Source organism: Serinus canaria, chromosome 4A (assembly GCF_022539315.1).
Source record: "Serinus canaria isolate serCan28SL12 chromosome 4A, serCan2020, whole genome shotgun sequence".
Lineage (NCBI taxonomy): Eukaryota > Metazoa > Chordata > Aves > Passeriformes > Fringillidae > Serinus > Serinus canaria.
Genome location: NC_066318.1, coordinates 14,524,398 through 14,543,258, shown reverse-complemented (window position 1 = coordinate 14,543,258; position 18,861 = coordinate 14,524,398). Strand labels below are relative to the sequence as shown.

Here is an 18,861-nt window from a genome sequence, read left to right as displayed (position 1 = left end):
TGTCCCACTTCCCTGATTATGCAGAAAGTGGAGAAAATTAGGCAGGAATTGAAGGGAAAAAAATGTACAAAAGTGGCATTAAAAAAAATAAATTTATTTCACTGTCTACAGATCAAGTGTTGTTTAAGTAGAGAAGCCCCATGCAGACTGAATTCAAGAGACCATCACCACAAAAGTCTAAGTTTGTGGGGTGCACATGGCCAGGCTACTCCTCTTCATGATGTGACACAAATGCAGGTGAAGCAGAGACAACTGTACTGTCACTGCTTGCTCACAACAGCACTGGTGTCTATTTTTTTCCCAGTTTGCCATGTCAAACAGGCTCTGTTTCAGTGGCTTATTGCCTTGGTTTTGCAAATGAAACCATGAACCAGTGTTGTTTGTACTGGTACAGGCTGTTTAATTCCCTTAGGAGACCCATCTAGAGCTGTGTGTGATGTGATTTCAGGCTTATGCTTCCATCACAGAGCTCACAACTGACTGCTGAGTTATGAGCAAACACTTCTGTATTGGTAGCACAGCTCTTTAACCAGGCAAACAACTGAATCCTGTTCTACTGAGAAGATTCTCTTTCTTTCTCCTCCAATGCCACATAAAAAAACTAATTTCAGGATGAAAACCCTGGAAAGAGGATATAACTCTGTAATCTCTTCAGGAAAAAAAAAAGGGCTTCTGGAATCACAACAATATATGAGATAGATGGCATGCTCTGTTCTCCCAAGAATTTAATTTCTTTCAAGTTCCCTGGCATTTCACAAAGATGTCTGATGGCAAAGACCCAAGAAACTAATTTCATAAATGACAAATTTAATTCCAATTCAACCTAGCACTGCTCAGAGCTCTCCTATTTCTCTACTTAGCCCAAAACGAACGTTTCCCAGTGCTGCTGGAACTTCCTCTCTGTTCTGCAGAAAGCAGACACTGGCACCTGCTGACTGAGGGTGCACACTACAACAGCAAGGGAACATTGAAAATATTCCTTCTGAAATGAAAACTAATACCATGAGACCCAAAAGGCATAAATCATTCCTAGAATCATGCTCAAAAAAAAGGCAATGTATCTTTTCTTTGCACTAAAAATAAGTACATAAATCACTAAATAAAAATCCCTCCAAATAGATGGTGAAGGACATTTGACAAGATTAGCTTTTGCTAGAAAACAACAATGAATTACTTTCTTTTCTTTAAAGTATAAACAAAATCTTTGATTAATTTTTTTCCTCTTGATTTTCCTGCACTCTCAAATGATCTTAAATACATACATATATATATTAATCAAAAGAGTAAAATAAAAAATTATATGTTACATGCAAATGTAAAAGCATCACAGCCTTTGAGGATCTACCTTTACTTAGTTTTATAGTTTCTTCTACTCTTATTAAAAAAAAAGTGTCACCCACTCTCACTCCCCCCATTACCTTGAAATACTCTTTTCTAATTTGTTTACTTCTCCTTCTTTCTTCATTCTGCCAGATTACTGGCTGTGTTTCTGGCCAATGCTGCTCATCCACTGAATCCTTCTGGTTTTCCAGTGGCTGTAATAGTCAGAAATACTTTTATGTAAAATTTAAACATCCCTCTTGTGTATTAGCACAAATTATTATGAACTACAATTGTTAATTGTTTGCCTGCCTCAATCTAGCATTGTGACCTGAAAGTTTAACACTCTTAATGGTGATTCTGGTAGAAACAACTTATTTTTTCCAATTTAAAATATATTTCACAGAAGAAGAACAATCTATGAAATAATTCTTGAGAAAGTAACAGTTTTCAGCATTGAGACTAAATTTGTAGGTAGGTTAGGAAACCACCAAAGGCTATCAGAAATACACCAGTTTCAAGTGTGGTTAGGCACTAGCACATTTAATTTCTCACTGTGAATACTCATCACACAGAGAAAGACAATTGGAGTAGTTGTTGGCTGTTTCTATCTAAAAGATTATACATCCCAACAAGCTGGAAGAGAAATCTCTCTTTCAAAGCATTGTATTATGCAATACATACTGAGGAGACAACTAAAATAGACTGATTCTTAAATAATAAAAAATATATATGACTGCCTACTATATGAAAACTGTAAGTAGACAATCTGAATGGACTGTTTCTGAAGGGTACCACAACATTTCTGTGTCTTCGTACAAGAATATGAAGGCATTTAAAGCAGTTGTAGAAAAACTAACAGATTGAAATAATAAGGTACTCTCTACAGTTTAACTGGAATTTTGTCATATCATGCAAGATTCTCACTGAGGTATGGGAAATGAAACGCCTAAATACTTCAACCCATCTAGAAGCTGCATCTAAAAACCAAACTGAACATTATGGTGAGGCAATCCCTTTATATGGAAAGGCATACTAAACCCAAGAAAGTAAAATTTATGTCTCATTAGTTTCAAGACCCTAAAGCTGGTACCACATGCTTTTAAAACAAAAGGCCTCCACTACAAACAAGTCAAATTGAGGCATAAGATCTCCAAAGGGTTTACATTTTCCACCACAATTAAGACACCTTCAAGAACTATGTGTATATGCAACCATACGAATGCAAAAAGTTTTCTGCCACAGAGACAAACTCAAGGAAACAACAACAAAATCACTCCAGTATAAAGCCACCACATTGACATTTGAATATTTACCTGCCAGCTGTATGGGGACACTGAAGAATTCACTTCATTTGTTGAAACACTAAAAAGTAAGATGAAAGGCATGATGAAGCACACTACTTTTTTGTGTACTTTAAAACAAGTTACTTGAAAATATTAAAGAAGTGAACCCTTAAAAACTGGCTTCTCCACAGCACTACAGTATTTTTTTGCCATCTGTATAAGATATCACAATGTGGCTTGAAAGTATGACCACTTAACTAAAATCTGAAATCATATTTCACTCTCCTTTAACAGAACTTGACAATGAGTCTTCCACACTACAGTACTTTATTCAGATAAAACTTCTTTTGACTTTTTTAGTTTGTTTTGGTTTTAAGTCTCAGAACTGCCTGTTTCGTTAACAAAAAAGGAAAAGGCAAATTTAATTCTTTGTGGATTACCCTCAAATAAAGAAGCCTAACAGAGGTGTACACTTGAATAGGTGACAGCAGCTCAGAGAGAAGCTGAGGTAAGTAAGCAATGTCTGGAAGGTTGCAGGTAACAGTTCCAGGAGAAGTCACACAAGCACAGCACGTGATGCAGCCAGCTCTGTAAACCACAGGTACCACTGAGAGGGGGCACAGCCAGAGCAGGATGTGTCACACTGAAGGAGCTGTACTGGGTCAAGATGCTCCCCTGAGGTGCAGCTGAACTGCACAGAGCCATTCCCACCCCACTACTCCCCAGCACCACCTGCTTTTTTTCTCCCCACGTGGAGACATTTCCCAGTTCCCTAAAGACAAGGCTTTGGGTATTTCTGATTATTGATGGTTTCTAGGTTTGCTGTTGTTGTTTTTTTGGGTTTTTTCCCTTTGTTTTGTGTGTGGGTGTTGTGTTTTTTGGTTTTTTTTTAAATTCAAAGAAAAAGCCTAAGCACAGCTCCTGCAGACAGTGCATTCCTCAGTAACACACCCTCCACAAACAATAAAGGTGTTGTAGGCTGAACTCCCAGCAATGCTTTTCTAACAGCTCTAGATGCCTAAGCACAGCTCCAGTGCCACCCTGTGTAACACAGGATAAGACATCTGCACAGCACCATCACCTGTGGGAGGAGCTACAACCTACTGGAGCTCTGAAATATAAATTAATTGCTGCCATAATCAGACCTAGAAATTTGTTTCTGTATGACATCTATTTTCCTAAATGCTCAGAAGAGCAGATTTTTTTTTTTTATCTGAAAGAAAGAAGCTCAAGAATAGATTACTCTTGTAGCTTCAATTTCATCATGAGCTTTTAAAAGCATTATGACAGAAGATGGCAGCAGTAACACGATAAACAAAAATGAAAGTAATAACAGATTGAAAGCTGTGATATATTTAAGTATATCAATACCATTTTTCAGATTCCATTGGCTGCTTTGGCCTGTTCCTTGTGTTTACTGAAACTGAATGATTAAGAAGCCTAGGAAAAAAAAAAGGTATTTAAAACAATTTTCTTAGAATATGTTACTTTCACTGCATCACATTTCCTGTAAATAAAAAAGTTTTGAACATTAAGTGGCACTTTCCATAAAAGTAAAATGTGTGTGTACACATATGAAATCCAAGCCTGTTCCTGCTTCCATTTGAATTAAGAATATAATTTCCAGCTCTTGAAGTATTTCAAGCTCTGTATTTTAAGGAAGCAAAATTTGGTGGTAACTCAAACCAAAATGGAGTCTCCTCTTATTTTTCTGCCTAAATAGATACTATTTCAACTGATCTCACACCTGTGTCAAGTGATGCTGCTCTCAACACAAAAGACCACACTGTTCCCTAAAATTAGAAGACAGATAGTCAACCTAAAGCAGACCAGCAAGGATAGAGACAGACTGAGCACAGAAAAGTCACTCAGGAGGGGCAGATGAGAAGGTGGCTGAGAAAGAAACACTGCAAGTGCAAAGGAAATGTAGGTAAAAACATGAAGTAGAAATTGAGAAACACAGGTTAAAAACTAAATGAAATTTTTTATGCAGAATTTAATGGAAATTGCATTTTTCTAAATGGTAAACAGCCAAAAAAGCCTGAACTTACAGAGATTCAGAAAGGAGTTTTCATCTGGAGCAAACACATACCACATGTTTGTGATGATGATATGAACTATTATGGATGTTTTAAGGGTTAACAATAAAATTGTCAGTAACAGTTAAAACTAAATGTTTTCAATTAAGCATCACCTTGAACTTGAGTGAAAAATTCTGAACTCTTGAAGGCAGCAATATTACACTTTGACACTAACTTCATGTGCAGAAGTGTGATGGAAATGTATTTACACAGAATTATATTGGGAACTAGAATGTATTAAGAATCAGAACACAACCAACTATTCCATGGAAGAAAGTAAAACAGAACACCCTCTCTTACATTTCTTTACCATTACGTAGTGCAGCACAGCCGTTTACTTTAAATGACTGATGATTTTTTAATCAAACTTCTCTGATTACTGTGATAACTTTGAGCTCAGTAATCTCATTTGCAGTATAAACCTCTCACTGTGTGACCCTCAGTTTAATGGGATTATGAGAAGTTAAGCCTGTAAACTGTAAATGGCTGTAAAAGTTAAAGCCTGTAAAAGTTAAGCCTGTAAATGCCTGCTGCACTCAGTCTGTAGCATCTGCTTCCTCTATTTAGTGTTCAGAAACTAAGTTTGGAGGGGGCATTCCAGAATTGATTTACACTACAGCCTGAAAAATCTGTAACCAAAAAAATCTCCAGAGCATGGGTTATCAACACAGAATATAAACATACTTTTTAAAAGTCATTACTTTTTACAGAGAACCCCCATATGAACTAGATTTTCTTCCACTGAAAGCAATGAGAAATTCAGTGGGATTTTGTAGCAAACAATTAAAAGTAAAGAAAAAAAAATAGGCTCAGTTTGATGCAAAACTTGCACCAAAAACTGACATTGTTGTGTAAATGCAATGATTGTATATAATACAGGCTATTCCTTTTCTATAATTATTATATGAAACACAAGGAAAAACTTTCAGCTGCTTTTCACCATTTCTGTGCAACATGTATATAATTAATGACTGAGCTAATAATGAAATGGAATTATTTAAACAAAGTATATTCTTATACTTTCTAAAACAAAGCCAGTAATTTTTGAAAGCTCTTGTTTAAAAACTGAAGAATATAGATGGGGAAGTAACAGCAAGTTCAGTATCTGACATGTTGCAAGCCCTGTTACAGAAATCTCAATTTCCTGCAGAATAATGAACTTGAAAGCTTTTAACAAAAGAAAATTGTGAAGAAAATTAATCTGAATTTGCCAAATTGGAGACAATTGGCAAAATAATTTGTTCAGCTGAAAGAGGATCGGGGGAATCCCTGCAGGCTCATTAATTACTGTCTTCCAGGAAATACAGTGCAAAGCAGAGTATGTAACATGAAAGTAGAAGAAGTTTGAGTTCAGACATTATACTCAAGTGTGGTGTTGATGGCCCAAAATTGCACAACTGTTGTCACTCATGCCACCACTCATTAAACAAATCTTTATTGTATAGGTCAATTATCAGGCCGAATACTGATGTCCTGACTGATTCATGATCTAAGAACTTGCATAGGATAACTGAGCTAGAACTGCAAACATTTCCTACTTATGGTTCCTACAAACCACACCAATTCTGTTGTTACAGAGGTAGCACACAAACTAATTCTCTGAAAGGGTTCTAAAACTCACACAATTTTTAAAATGTAAATTACTCAAGACCACATATATAAAATTTATATATTCTAGTTCTGTATTACGCAAGCACAGCAACTACTACAAAGTGCTTAACCAGATGAGAGAGAAAGGCAATGGCAAGACCAACAAACATACTGGAAAATATTTTATCAAGTTTCAGGATTTAAAGAGTGGAATCTCTTCTCAGCCACTTATACTGTCAGATTTTGTGCAAACAATGATTAACAGTGATTAACAGACACAAATGAAGTGAAAATGGTAGTGTTATTTTAAGGTTAGCTATCGTCAAGTTAAGACAAGCAAGTACTACCTTGAATCTCTAAAGCATAAAGAGACACAAGAAATCCTGTGCACTGAGACAAAGATGATTTATTTTCAACTTGTTCCAGAGTAGTCCACTGACTTCACACCTGGCTCTGCTTTGTGAATGAAGCTGTGCTCTTCTGGATTCAGACAGTTTTAGGAAATCGCTGCTGCCAGGTAAGAACCCAGACTTCATTGTGATGCAAATTCAAACAGGCTCATTTGGAACCAATGAAAATTATTTAATCTAAACTACCCTACTGTCTTTTGAAAAGACAAGGAGTATCCAGACTAAGTTCAATTTATAAGGTAACCAAGTCTGAAATCACTTCATTCAACACCTACATGTTTGAGTATAGTCTACACTATATTCCAGTTTTATGCTACTGGTGAGGTTTGTATATTACAAATACTTCCAACCATGGGTCAAATGCAAAACAAATTATCTCTGAAAATGATCACTTTAAAACCAAAGTATCAAACAAACAACACAAAACCACCAAACAAACAGAATCTCAAAAAACTGAAAGCACCACTTTGCACGAGCTACTATATCTGATGTTGTAAACTTAAAGAAAAATAAAAGCTTTTAGGTTTGGACTCAAAGTGTTCTTTGGAGAATTGCCTAATTAAATATTTTTCTTAATTAATATTTCATCCTAAAGAACAAAGAATGTATTGCAAACTGGTTTTGATAACAGAACATCTTAGGCTAACTCAGCCAATCCCTTTAAGTTGTGTTTGTCCAAGAAATGGCCAAGAGCATTTCTTTTGTCCACACTTGAACTCTTTATACCTTGATGCACGTCCTGCCGCCCTGGTCCTCTGGAACAGCTTTTCACTGAATGAAGTTCTATAGCTTAGTGGCCTTCGTCTGAATTCACATTTCATGCACACCAAAGCCAAAGACGGAAGGAGGAAGCAGGATAGGTTGATGGGAGAGCATAGGGAAGTCATTAGCATAGCAAGCAAAAGGAGAGGAGACTGCATAATATTACAAAAACATACACTGAACAAACAGAAACGTGATTAGTAAAGGGTTATTTTGTGATGCTAAACTTCCCTGAGGATTCTGTTCTCTGATTGACCATATTTTCCACATATAAGCATAGAAGTATCTTCACTGAATACTAAATAATATTCTTATTGCCAGTTAAAAAACCCTACACATTCAAAAGCAGGGCTAAATTTTCTATTAGAGTAGATTTTGAACTCATGTACCTAAAGATACAGAAGCCAACTTTAAAATATAAATGCTAAATTAAGAAGTAAAACTTAAGAACTACTAAGATTGCACATCTGCATCATTCAAGACAAAGCAGAACAATTAGCAAGACCACTGCATTAAGACACAACAACATATGATGAGTAAAATTCAAGTTGCAGTTACTTCAGAAAAAGAGTGGCTTGGCATTTCAAATGATTAGATACCCAGGAAACATGTAATCAAACAAGAGCCTCATGCAACATAAATAACCATCATATTAAAAGCAAATATGAGAAAAACACCCTCATTCTCTCTTCCTTAATAGGAGAAAATGCATTCTTGGCCTTACTTGCAGTACTTTAGGTACTGAGAATACACTAGCACTAAGATTTCATTCCCATTTTCTCCCTCCCTGTGAAAAACAACCAATTCTTGAATGCAGGGCTTGGAGTTCTAACCAAAACCTATTTTATCTTTCACACATGCACACTACTGTTACTTTATTTACCTAATATAAAATGCTGGTGAATTTTTAAGACCCCGCAATTCATAGTATTGGGATCTCAGTTTCTCTGAGGGGTTCATGTGTATTTCAACCATCTTAAAAACAAAGCAGCAGAGTCTCATAATTACACAGCAATTTGAAAGAAAAGAACATAGTATTTAAGTTGGTATAAACTTACATCCATTACTGGGGGATACTGAATGAGTGTTATGAACTATTTCAGTTAATGAACTACTATTAAATACAGCTTTCACCTCTCAGAGGAGTTTACTCTAGAAGTACCTTACAGCATTTGCCTGCTTGTTTAAGGAACAGAACAGAAATTGTTCCTATGCCAGCCTGGCCATTTCGATGTGACTCCAGCTATTCCTTCCTGTTCTTCATTTTACACAGTTGCTAATTTGTTCTATTACATTCTTTTAATCTTCTGCTTGTTCCATGGCTCCTTTTCAAGAACTGTTCTGTTGAGATGCCCATAAGGAAGCAGAGAAAGGCAGGCAGTTGAAATTATTTATTTTTATACATAGATATTGTAATTTGACAGAATAATATTAAAACAAATTTCCCCTCCAGTCCACAGGATACTGACTGAAGGAAGTATAACCTAAATTAGCTTGTATCTGAATAAAGATAACCAGTCACAAACAAACTGTAGGGAGGTTGTGTAATTCAGGCAAGGAACACAGGACAGGTATCTTGACAGAGTCTGTCACTTCACTCTTTAGCAGCTGGACAAAACTCTTCTCAAAATAAGGTGTCAAAAGCTTTTGGATATAGGAGAGGTTAAAGAATGAATTAATTGTAACAAAAGTTATTTTAACTAATATTGTTCTACCTGTGTTTTTGTTCTTGCTGCAACAACTGAGCTGCAATTTTTCTCAAGTCAGTCACTTCTTTGAGTTCATCATCATCTTCAGCCAGCAGCTGTTCTTTCTGAAGTCTGAAAAATTAAGCATTAGTGACTTGCCTGGCTTCAGGGAAGCAAGACACAGAAATTGCTCATTACGGCAGTAACTAAGCAGTGCTTCCTGTAAGCTTATTCTGTGTCCAAGAGGAACACTCTGTTCAGTATGAGAATTCTTTCCTCCATATGCAAGGAGCTTAAAAAAAACCCCATTATCACCCCTGCCACTACTAGTAAAACCAACTCAAAAAAGATGAAGATTTACCTTTTTTCATCTCCCCAGTCCTCATTTTGTTCTATTTTCTGGGATTTCTCAGGATGTTTTCCCCGTTCCTTCAACAAAATGGAAAAAAAGTCAGAACTGAATTAAGGCAGAAAAAAAAAATCAAGACTACTGAACAGTTTTTCTTTTGTCAGTCTCAATTACCTTGACATAGGAGAGCAGGGGGCCAATCTGTGCATCTCCCTGCTCAGGAAGAGCTCCCTCCTCTGCGCTGGGATCAATGTAGTCAAACGCCTCTTGGTCTAGGGAGGATTTATGGAGAATAGGAAAGACATCAAAACAGTTCTCTTGACCAAATGTTATTCTGAGAGAAATAAGTACTTATTAAAAATGTCACATAAAGATAAAACATAGGAAAAAATATTTCTAGCTTAGGAATGCACAATTTCTTTCTCTCAAGCCTTTTTTGCTTGTGATTATTACATTGTTTTCTGAACTGATGAAAATACAATATCAACACATGATCCTGACATTTTGTACCATTTTCCTACATTAGATTACCTAAGCAAAGTATCTCTGTTACCCAAAACAACAAACGCACAAGCGGTATTACCTTTCTGTGGATCCAGTTTACTTCCCATTACATGATTGTCATTCCTTAATGTCTGTTCCCTTGTTGATTCTGATACCTGGGAGTGAAGGCTGATTGTATCATCATCAGATGGCTGCAAAGACACTCACATTTAGTGCAGAACTGACATGGAAATGATATTATTATATGATTTCCTCCCTTCCCAACATACCATATCAATTAGAATCAACCTTAACCAGAAAAGTTAAAGAAATATATAAATAATTTGTGTCTGATATGGCAAAGGGTTTAAACTGAACTGTACACATACTGAAAGAATATTAAATGCAACTTACTGAGGTATTTTTAAATGATATAAAATACAAAGGAAAAAGTTTAAAAAATCAGAAATTACAAATTCAACAATGAAAAAATACTCACTTCTGTAGTGGACAACCTTTTATCCCCATTATCACTTCCAATGCCAGAGTCTGGTCCATGGTTTTTATTGGGATAAAAGTCTTCCATGCTACATTAAGAAAAATAACACACAAAATACCCACATGGGAATTAAAGAAACAATCGTTTTACTTTCCATAAGAAAAAAAATAAACATCCTTTTTAGAATATGTTCTCTATACTCAAAAAGCCCACTACTCACCTGTCTGTGAGGGGCTGGGAGGGGATTCGTTTGCCTAATGATGGAAGATCCAAGGAATCTGGTTTTTTATCTATTCTGAGGCACGCCTGAATACTGAGGAATTTAAATATATGCACTTTGCCCTTTAAACATATCTGTTGGGAAACACAGGAACAAAAAGAAATCTTAATTACACAGCATGTCTGCTGAGAATACACCCCAAGAAATACCTGCAGGACTGCATTTACAGCCACAACACCCCAAAAGGAGAAATACAAGAAATACAGCTAAAAAAAGAAGAAAACTTGATTGGTATAACTCAGAACAGCTTCCTCTAAAATCCTAATGCAAATTTCTGTACTTGTGTGCTTTAATACTAACCTGTGCTGGTGGTATCTGCATTGGATTGTTATCCAAAACTATAACTTGTAAGTGACGTAACTTTCTGTAACAAATGGGAATTTCTGTAATTTTATTACAAGAAAAATCCAGCTTTACCAAGGGAAGGTCTCCTAATTCTGCATTCAGGGAAAAAAGCAAACAAACAAAAAAAAAGAATCAGTTATCTTCTTAACACTTTGCCTAATTTGCCTACATCAATGAAAAGAAGATGAGTAGCTCACCATCTGGCAACATATGGAGATTATTTCTTCTTATGTTCAATTCTCTAAGTGACTGCAATTTTCCTATTTGCTGGGGAAGAACTTGAAGTTCATTACAGCTAATATCCTAAGAAAGATATAATTAATAAATCAACTGAACATCTTAAATGAAATTACACAGAGGAATACTGTGATCAAAACTATTAGAAAGCATACTATTAAAAGAAAAGAAATCCAAGAAAAGAAACCAAACTATCTTGGATTTTCCATGGAGAAGATGTACCATAACAGATCTTGCTGGTTTTTAAAGTGTTTAGTGATTCCAGAAATTCAATTCAAGAAGTTAAATCAATGAATGATGAAATACTGGGCTTGAAATGAATACTGTAGCCTAGGAAATCAGAAATTCCTGGTGTAGTTCCCAGATCTGTCAAAAACTTCTTGTGCTGTTGCTGGCAATTGACTGGCATTCTGCTCCTCTTCTAAAAATTCTTTTTCCTTAATAAACCTCGAACCACCCCATGAAACCAAAAAAGAGCAGGCAGTAGCAATAGCAGGCTCACCAGCTTTTTGGATACAAGCACTAGAGGGTGACAAAGCTGCATCAAGTGAACACAGACTACAGCTATTTCTGACACTAATTTAATATTAATTTATGTAGACCAGAATGATTAAACAATCACAGAGTCTTTCCAGCTCTCTTATGTTCTAAATAGGTCCATCACAAGTACTGGAATGAAACTCTCTACTATGTCCTTAATCATCATCAAGCATGCATTCTAGGTTTCACAACCTTGAAAACTAAACCAACAATATCAATAAAACACAGTAACTGAATTTAAATTTTGTAATTCTATATTTAAAATATATTAATAATTTATTATACAGAATATATAATGAATATATGATATATATATATAGTGCTTATAAATATATATATAGTGCTTAAGTGTACTGACTACAAAGATTCACAGTTGTACTTACCAACTCCATTAGATCTCTCAACTTTCCAATTTCTTCTGGAATGGAGACCAGCTTGTTATTACTGACAACCAGAACTTTCAGTGGAAGATCAAACAGGTATTTTGGCAATGTTGACAAAAGATTTCGACTTGAAAGCAAGAAAAAGGGACAAGAAAGACTGAATTATAATCTCTTCAATAGCTCTCAGGAGTCTGAGATTAATATTGTACAACTTTACTCCCATCCAGATCACGTTCTCCACCTATTACAATTACATCTACAGTGTCCATCAAAATTCCTTATCAGATCCAGCCTTTTTCAGGTATGTGAATTTTAGATCCCCATTTTACTTGATGAAATGAGGATGTACTAGGCCAGAATCCAACGCCAAAATGCACAGAGAAATCTGTTAAAAGAAATAATGTCTGACACTTGCTTTTATCCTGCTGGTACCTTCAGAAGAACCACCTGATCTGACAGTCTGCCAAGCCAGATCTTTATATTGCTTATATTACTTCTCATGTCATGTTGTTGGGATCCTCCTGAGCCATCCCAAAAAGCCCTAAATATTTAACTATTTTGCTGAGCAACAGCCTGCAAAGTAAGCCTTAATTAAAATGTATTTCTTCAGTGTATATTATTTTCTAGCTGCATGCATGTATATCTGCTTTCTGCACTGTAACCCACCACTGGATTTAAATCTACTGATGGACTTCCACTGCCAGAAGCACCTAAAACGTTTCTAACAAGGTACATTTTAAAAAGTCATTGGGAAACAAGCTTGTTCAGATGTGATATGAAAGCAATTCCTTTCACATATAAAGGTAAAAAAATAAAAATCAGTACTTGCTGATGATTTAGGTAGAGCTAGCTCTATTTTTGACAAAAAAGTTACTTTTAAGTGCTGATACTTGGGTTCATACTACATTAAGAAAAATACCAGAAATTTTAGTGCTTAGCTGATATAAAGTCAGAGCATTGCTTTCATAAAATAAAAATCCTATAGTTTTTTTAATATTTTCTCCATGATTACAGTTTATAGAACTGTATAAATTTAGGACATTTCTAACAGTACCTTTATAAAAGCAATGTATGAATTCTGTGAAATTCTGAGTGAACAATAGGGAAAAGTTATTTATGTAGATATGCATTAAGTCTCTTTTTATGTTGCATTTTGGGCAGATATGCCAGGCTTTTTCGGTTGAAGGCATGAGAAGCAAAAATATAATATGCAAGTAAACTTTTTTTGAACTGACTATAAAAATGTGGCAATGAATCAGTCATTCATGTCACTTACATAGATTTCCTCTGTTTTTTTCAGGTTTTTGGGCTTTTCAGGAGCTGCCTGCTTTACTATGAAATGCACAATTCATCTCTTCCACCATGTGAAGCCCAAATTGGAATGTGGTTTTCTCCTGTAACAAAGCCCCTGAGCTAGGAAAGCAGGATTTTAGCCTGTTCTCCAGTTCTACAGCCCACATGTTCCTGCACTGCAAATCAGCCCTTGGACAGGAGCACAGAAATGAGAACAAAGCACAGTTTGGCAAAGGATCATCAGGAGAGCTGACTCTTGAAAGAAAAGTTAGAATACACAGCATTTCTGTGTAAAGACATGTATTCAGCACCCCAAAAACCATCCAAAGAGAAATGGCTTGCTGCTGAAGAAAGTCAGGCCCTATTTCTTTCAGAACATACTGTGGCTTTGTATCATATTAATCCTCTTTAAAATTGTGACAGGGCACCTTACTTATTAATTCATACTGTAAGAACTGATATTTGCAGATTTTGAGACACAGTAGGTTCTGGGGATTTAAATAGCTCTTAACTGAGAAAACTGTTCTGGATTTGATGCAGCTACTATCAGAAACAAGGAGTATGGTGGGAAACAGGGTCAGGAGAGTTTTCTAGATTGCCTCACCTTCCAGAGCTCATATCCATCTTCTGTTCTAGTGAGAAAATCCAACCATATGTTCTCCAAGTTTAAAAAGAGCAGTACAGAAGTGGATGTAAATAATGTGCAAAATGAGCAGGACTTTCTGGCCAGAGTACTTTAGCCTCTTGATAGCAGCAAATTTCTATAGCTGGGTTTCTGAACACTGTCTGTCTACATAGCATCAGAAACAAAGAAAACTCTGCAAACACAATGACCTGATGAAGCAAAATGCCAACTCTCTGAGGAGATATGTTAAATAAAGACCAAAACCAACCACCATTACTCACCTAATGTTAAGGTAGGTAAGCATTTGCAGGTTTTTAATAGATTCTGGAATGGATTTGATGCAGTTGTGATACAAATTTAAAGTTTCCAGTGGTGCAAACAGCCAGACATCAGGAGGAATTTCAGTAAATCTGTTCTTTGAAAGATCTAGAAGCAAACAGAAAAAAAAAATTCCTTTTTTAGTCAAGACTTTCCCTGCAGTAAGAGGAGATAAAAGTACCCACTGTTATTCTTGTCATGCTCCTAAAAATTAAGGTGTTGCAAGAAGTGTAAAATAATTCAGTTTTACCAGATGCTACCGCATATAATTAATACACAAAAGAGCCTTAAAATACTGAAAGATTATTGCTCAATATGCAATTACAACAGAAAGTAGAAGAGTGACAGGAATTCAAAAATACATTTCCTACTACATAGTTGCAGTTACAGTGACACTGAATACCAATTATGATTGTCCCTCCTCTATCAAGTCTTTGTTCTGTGCAATTCTTGGGTTTCTTCCCCTCCAACTCTAGGCACGACAGTAAATCAAGGCAAAAATTCAAAGTTATTTCTCCTTTTTGACAGCTACATCAGAATCCAATGTCATTGTACAATGTATCTGCAATGCTAAAGCCAAGTTCCCAAAGCATCCTTACACAGTAACTGACATTCTCCAGCTACACATTTGTAACTTAACTGAAAAGAGGATAAAGTTGCATAAAACAATGCCACAGGTATTTATATAGAAAAGTCAAGATGCAATTTAACCTGGCCCAAAAGCAGAAAGAGGAGAGATCTTTGACCATGGAAAGACAATTCTTGAGCTGAAGTTATTCTGACAATGCATGACTGCATTATGCAAATCTGCATGCAGGAGTTATGACAAAACAGAGCATTACCAAAATGCACATCACCTCTGACTATATGAGACCTTGAAAAGAACCAGAAAATACAAATTAAATGTGACCCAAGAATCCTGGAAATTATCAGCTAAGCTACCAAAACCTGTGCCATCAAAAGTCCACCAAACTACCTTGGAAGAAAGAGATATTTACTTGAGAACAACTGCCTAGTCTTCTGAAAGGAACTATGGCTGCCAACCCAAGACATTTCAAAAGGATGTGGTTTCTCAGAAATGCTGAACAAACTCTTTTAACAGAGAAGTAATACAGATCCCTTGCTATTTCAGGCTTTAGTTCTCAGTTTTTAACACTCACATGGAATAACTGTTTCTGCTTAGCTCCCATCACATTATCACTGAAACAAACAGCTCTGCAAAAAGTCTAGAAAAGGGTTGGAAAATTGGCTCCAAGTCATTGTCAGGTTCAAAGAGAGCTCAACAACCTGAAGTTTAACTGGCAGACCAGCTATGAGCAGCATTTCTCAGGGCCAACACTGGATTCAATATTGCTTAGCTTCTTCATCACCAACCTGGCAAACAGGACAGAATGTGCCTTCAGGAAGTGCAGAGACAGCACCCAGCTGGGGGGGGGTGGGATGAGAGCCAGGACCTCCCCTGGCAGACACCCAGAGTGCATAAAGGCTCACCTGTGGCTCACCTCACAAATTCATGGTGTGAATAAAGGCTCACCTGAGGCAGATCCCTGCTCACAGCAGTGAGGGTAGAGCAAAACTGTGCAGAGAAGACCCCATGATGCTACACACAACAGGTTGAATGCAGGACACCAGGGTACTAGGCAGAGGGAAAGGCCTCCACAGTGTGCTGCAGGTGAGCAGCAAACAAAATGGATTGGTACAATGAAACACCATCTTCCTGTGGAGTGATTTTTGGCAGTTGCTTTAACTCTTGAAGTCTAGAGTACGTGAAATTTTGTGTGCTATTTGGCTGTCATTCCATTATTTCTAAAATAAATTCTCAAGCTTAAGCATCACAAAGTCTTCCTAAAAATCAGAGTATCCACTGCTGATGCAGAATTCTGCAAACTCTACCTGCAAGAGGCAGAAAAATACCTTCCTTGGTTGAAGGTCTGGCATTCCTAATGAACTGTGAGAAAAATGGAATAAAGTTAACTGAAACTGAACATCTAAACAAAAAACAACTGAACATCTCAACAAAACTTAAAAAGCTTATTTAAAAAAATCAGTATGCTTGAGAAAGTTTTCACAACCAGTGAAGTTCATTTTCTGTTTTCCACTACATCAGTTTTCAAAATGTTATAGAAAAATGACAGCTTTCATATGAAAGTTTTCTGCAAAACTCTTCTTAAACAAATGCTCTCTTGTTCTAATATTCAGCAGAGTGAACATCTGCATGCACAAGAGATGCCCACAGTTTCTTTTGCTGTCCCAGTTCTACAACCTCCACTACATGTTGAAGCCTTTAATACAGCCCCATTGCGACAAAACCCCCAGCTTTAAGCTTCTTCCTGATTTGGCTTTATCAGCAGCTGGAAAGGTGACTGAAGGTTGGTACAAAGATCTAGACCACAAAACAAAAGACAGAATCCCACCCTACTGCTGCTGTCCCAGGAGCAGCACTGTAGACCTGAACAAGAAGGTTCAAGGGCACCACAAAAATTTTGCTGCTGTATTTGCTTCCAGACATACCTCAACCACATATCTTAGAAAGTCCCAGGTTAAAAAGAGCTTTGATATTTCTTGTGCAGAAGTAGAAGCAGGACAGCAAGCAGAGGATGCACCAAGTCTCTGCTCTGCATGAGTGGACCAGGGGTGTGATGCCCCACATGGAACATAAAGCAGCTGTGGTTTCCAGCCTGGCCTGACACAAATCACAGCAGCACAGTCTGGCTGGAGCCCCTCACTGTGCCCTGGTACAGAACCCATACACCTGCACATCAAAATACATACCAGGGGCACTCTATTTGTCTATTACTGTAGAAACAACTTCTCTGGAAACAATGCCTTTGAAGACACTGTGGGACAAGGATTATACTTTATTACGAAACCCAGAAATCCTATTAGCATAGGAAATGACACCCACTATCTCTCAACAATAATATAAAAAAAGGTAAATAAAGAGGTGGGAGATAGCATGACTTCTATTCCAAGCAATTTTTCATTCCATCATTGCAAAACAGCATTAGAATAGCTCCAGGGGTTGGTCCAGATTTTTATGACGAGAAAGATTTGGGTATCTACACTTTTCCACAATATTCTCATACTGAATGTACTTGCAGCTTTTTAAAATCAAGTTAAGCTATTTTTATCCAAAGTAAAGGATGATTTCTACCCCAAAAACGTTTTCATAACAAACAAGAAGTTTATGAGACAGTATTGCCTATTATGGTAAATAAAATGTAGATGTGAAACATATGCAATTTAGGTACTTTTTGAAGACTAATAATACAACAGATGACCAAGAAAATTCAGTCTGAAAAAAGGAAGGAACTTTAGGAATAGCTCCTCTATAAACAAGACAGCTTCCATCTCACCTCAAAGCGGGCTGCTAGCACTTGAGAATGGCTTTGTAAGGGTTAATAGACTGGAGGAGCAAGGGAAGCTGCTAAATGCAGAACCACAGATGATTTAGGTTGACAACTCCTCTAGATGTGAGATTATAGGAATCCTTTGCTTAACCAGTTTAGACTGGAGAACTCTCAGTGGGAGTGTTATGTGAGGACTAACCAGAAGACACTACCCATGGTGCTCATGAATCACAGGGTATTTCAATACATTATCTCTGCAGGAACAATGAAAGTGAGAAGTACACCATTACTAAGGTTAAATTTGAAAGAGGACCTAGAAAAATATGAAGAAGTTGGTTGCCCTTTAGTTTTCTTTTGACAGAAAAAGTAAAGTCTTTAGTTACTATAAGATGGCGATTAAAAAACAATATATAGAAAGATCAAAAGGAAAGAATTCTAGGAAACCAGTCTGGAAGGGAAGCTATAAGAAGTGAGAAGTTACCTACTATCAATTTAAGCCATGATCAAGAGGGAAAACAATAAGCTCAAGCTGTCAAGTTACAGCAGTGTGCAGGTATTTAAGTAGTATTACCATCACATTTGCCTTGGTTTTGCACTTTTCCGTAAGGATGCAGTACTGCTTCCCATCAGGAACATGCTGATACAACAGACTGGCCTTTTATTTAAACCAGAACAGATCCTTTTATATTCAGGTATTACATACACTACATGTTGAATTTGAAATAACAGACTCAGCTAGGAAATTTACACTGAACGTCATCTTGATATTTTATAAATTTTTTCATAAAAATACCTTGCTGATCCAGGATACTAGTGTTAAGCTTTTGCTCCAAAACTGTATTAAGAAACTAGATCATAAAACCCCCCCATTCCTCACCCCACAAAACCCAGAACTGCTCTCCTAATTCATCACAGATAGATTTTCCTAGACCGCTTTTCTAGCAATGCTTTAGCCTAAGCCAAACAAAATCTAAGAACAGTTATAACTATAAAATTAAACCCACAGAAGACAACAGATGCTT

The 18,861-nt window shown here is 36.6% G+C and overlaps 1 protein-coding gene across 2 annotated transcripts in view; it reads right to left on the bottom strand.

Annotated features, from left to right (window-relative positions):
* The window catches only part of LOC103816511 (leucine-rich repeat and calponin homology domain-containing protein 2), a 41,269-nt gene that overhangs the window by 13,252 nt on the left and 9,156 nt on the right, over positions 1–18,861 (bottom strand). Inside the window, exons 2-14 of one of the 2 annotated variants that reach the window (XM_030228788.2) lie at positions 14,453–14,597; positions 12,254–12,380; positions 11,291–11,396; positions 11,049–11,185; positions 10,689–10,822; positions 10,469–10,556; positions 10,070–10,181; positions 9,661–9,758; positions 9,499–9,566; positions 9,165–9,269; positions 3,978–4,046; positions 2,637–2,685; positions 1,419–1,535 (exon numbers count right to left, since the gene is read on the bottom strand). In XM_030228788.2, the coding sequence (XP_030084648.1) occupies positions 1,419–1,535; positions 2,637–2,685; positions 3,978–4,046; positions 9,165–9,269; positions 9,499–9,566; positions 9,661–9,758; positions 10,070–10,181; positions 10,469–10,556; positions 10,689–10,822; positions 11,049–11,185; positions 11,291–11,396; positions 12,254–12,380; positions 14,453–14,597 (1,355 nt within the window). The remainder of the gene's footprint in view (positions 1–1,418; positions 1,536–2,636; positions 2,686–3,977; positions 4,047–9,164; positions 9,270–9,498; positions 9,567–9,660; positions 9,759–10,069; positions 10,182–10,468; positions 10,557–10,688; positions 10,823–11,048; positions 11,186–11,290; positions 11,397–12,253; positions 12,381–14,452; positions 14,598–18,861) is intronic. The other variant, XM_050974395.1, reaches the window with a different exon arrangement.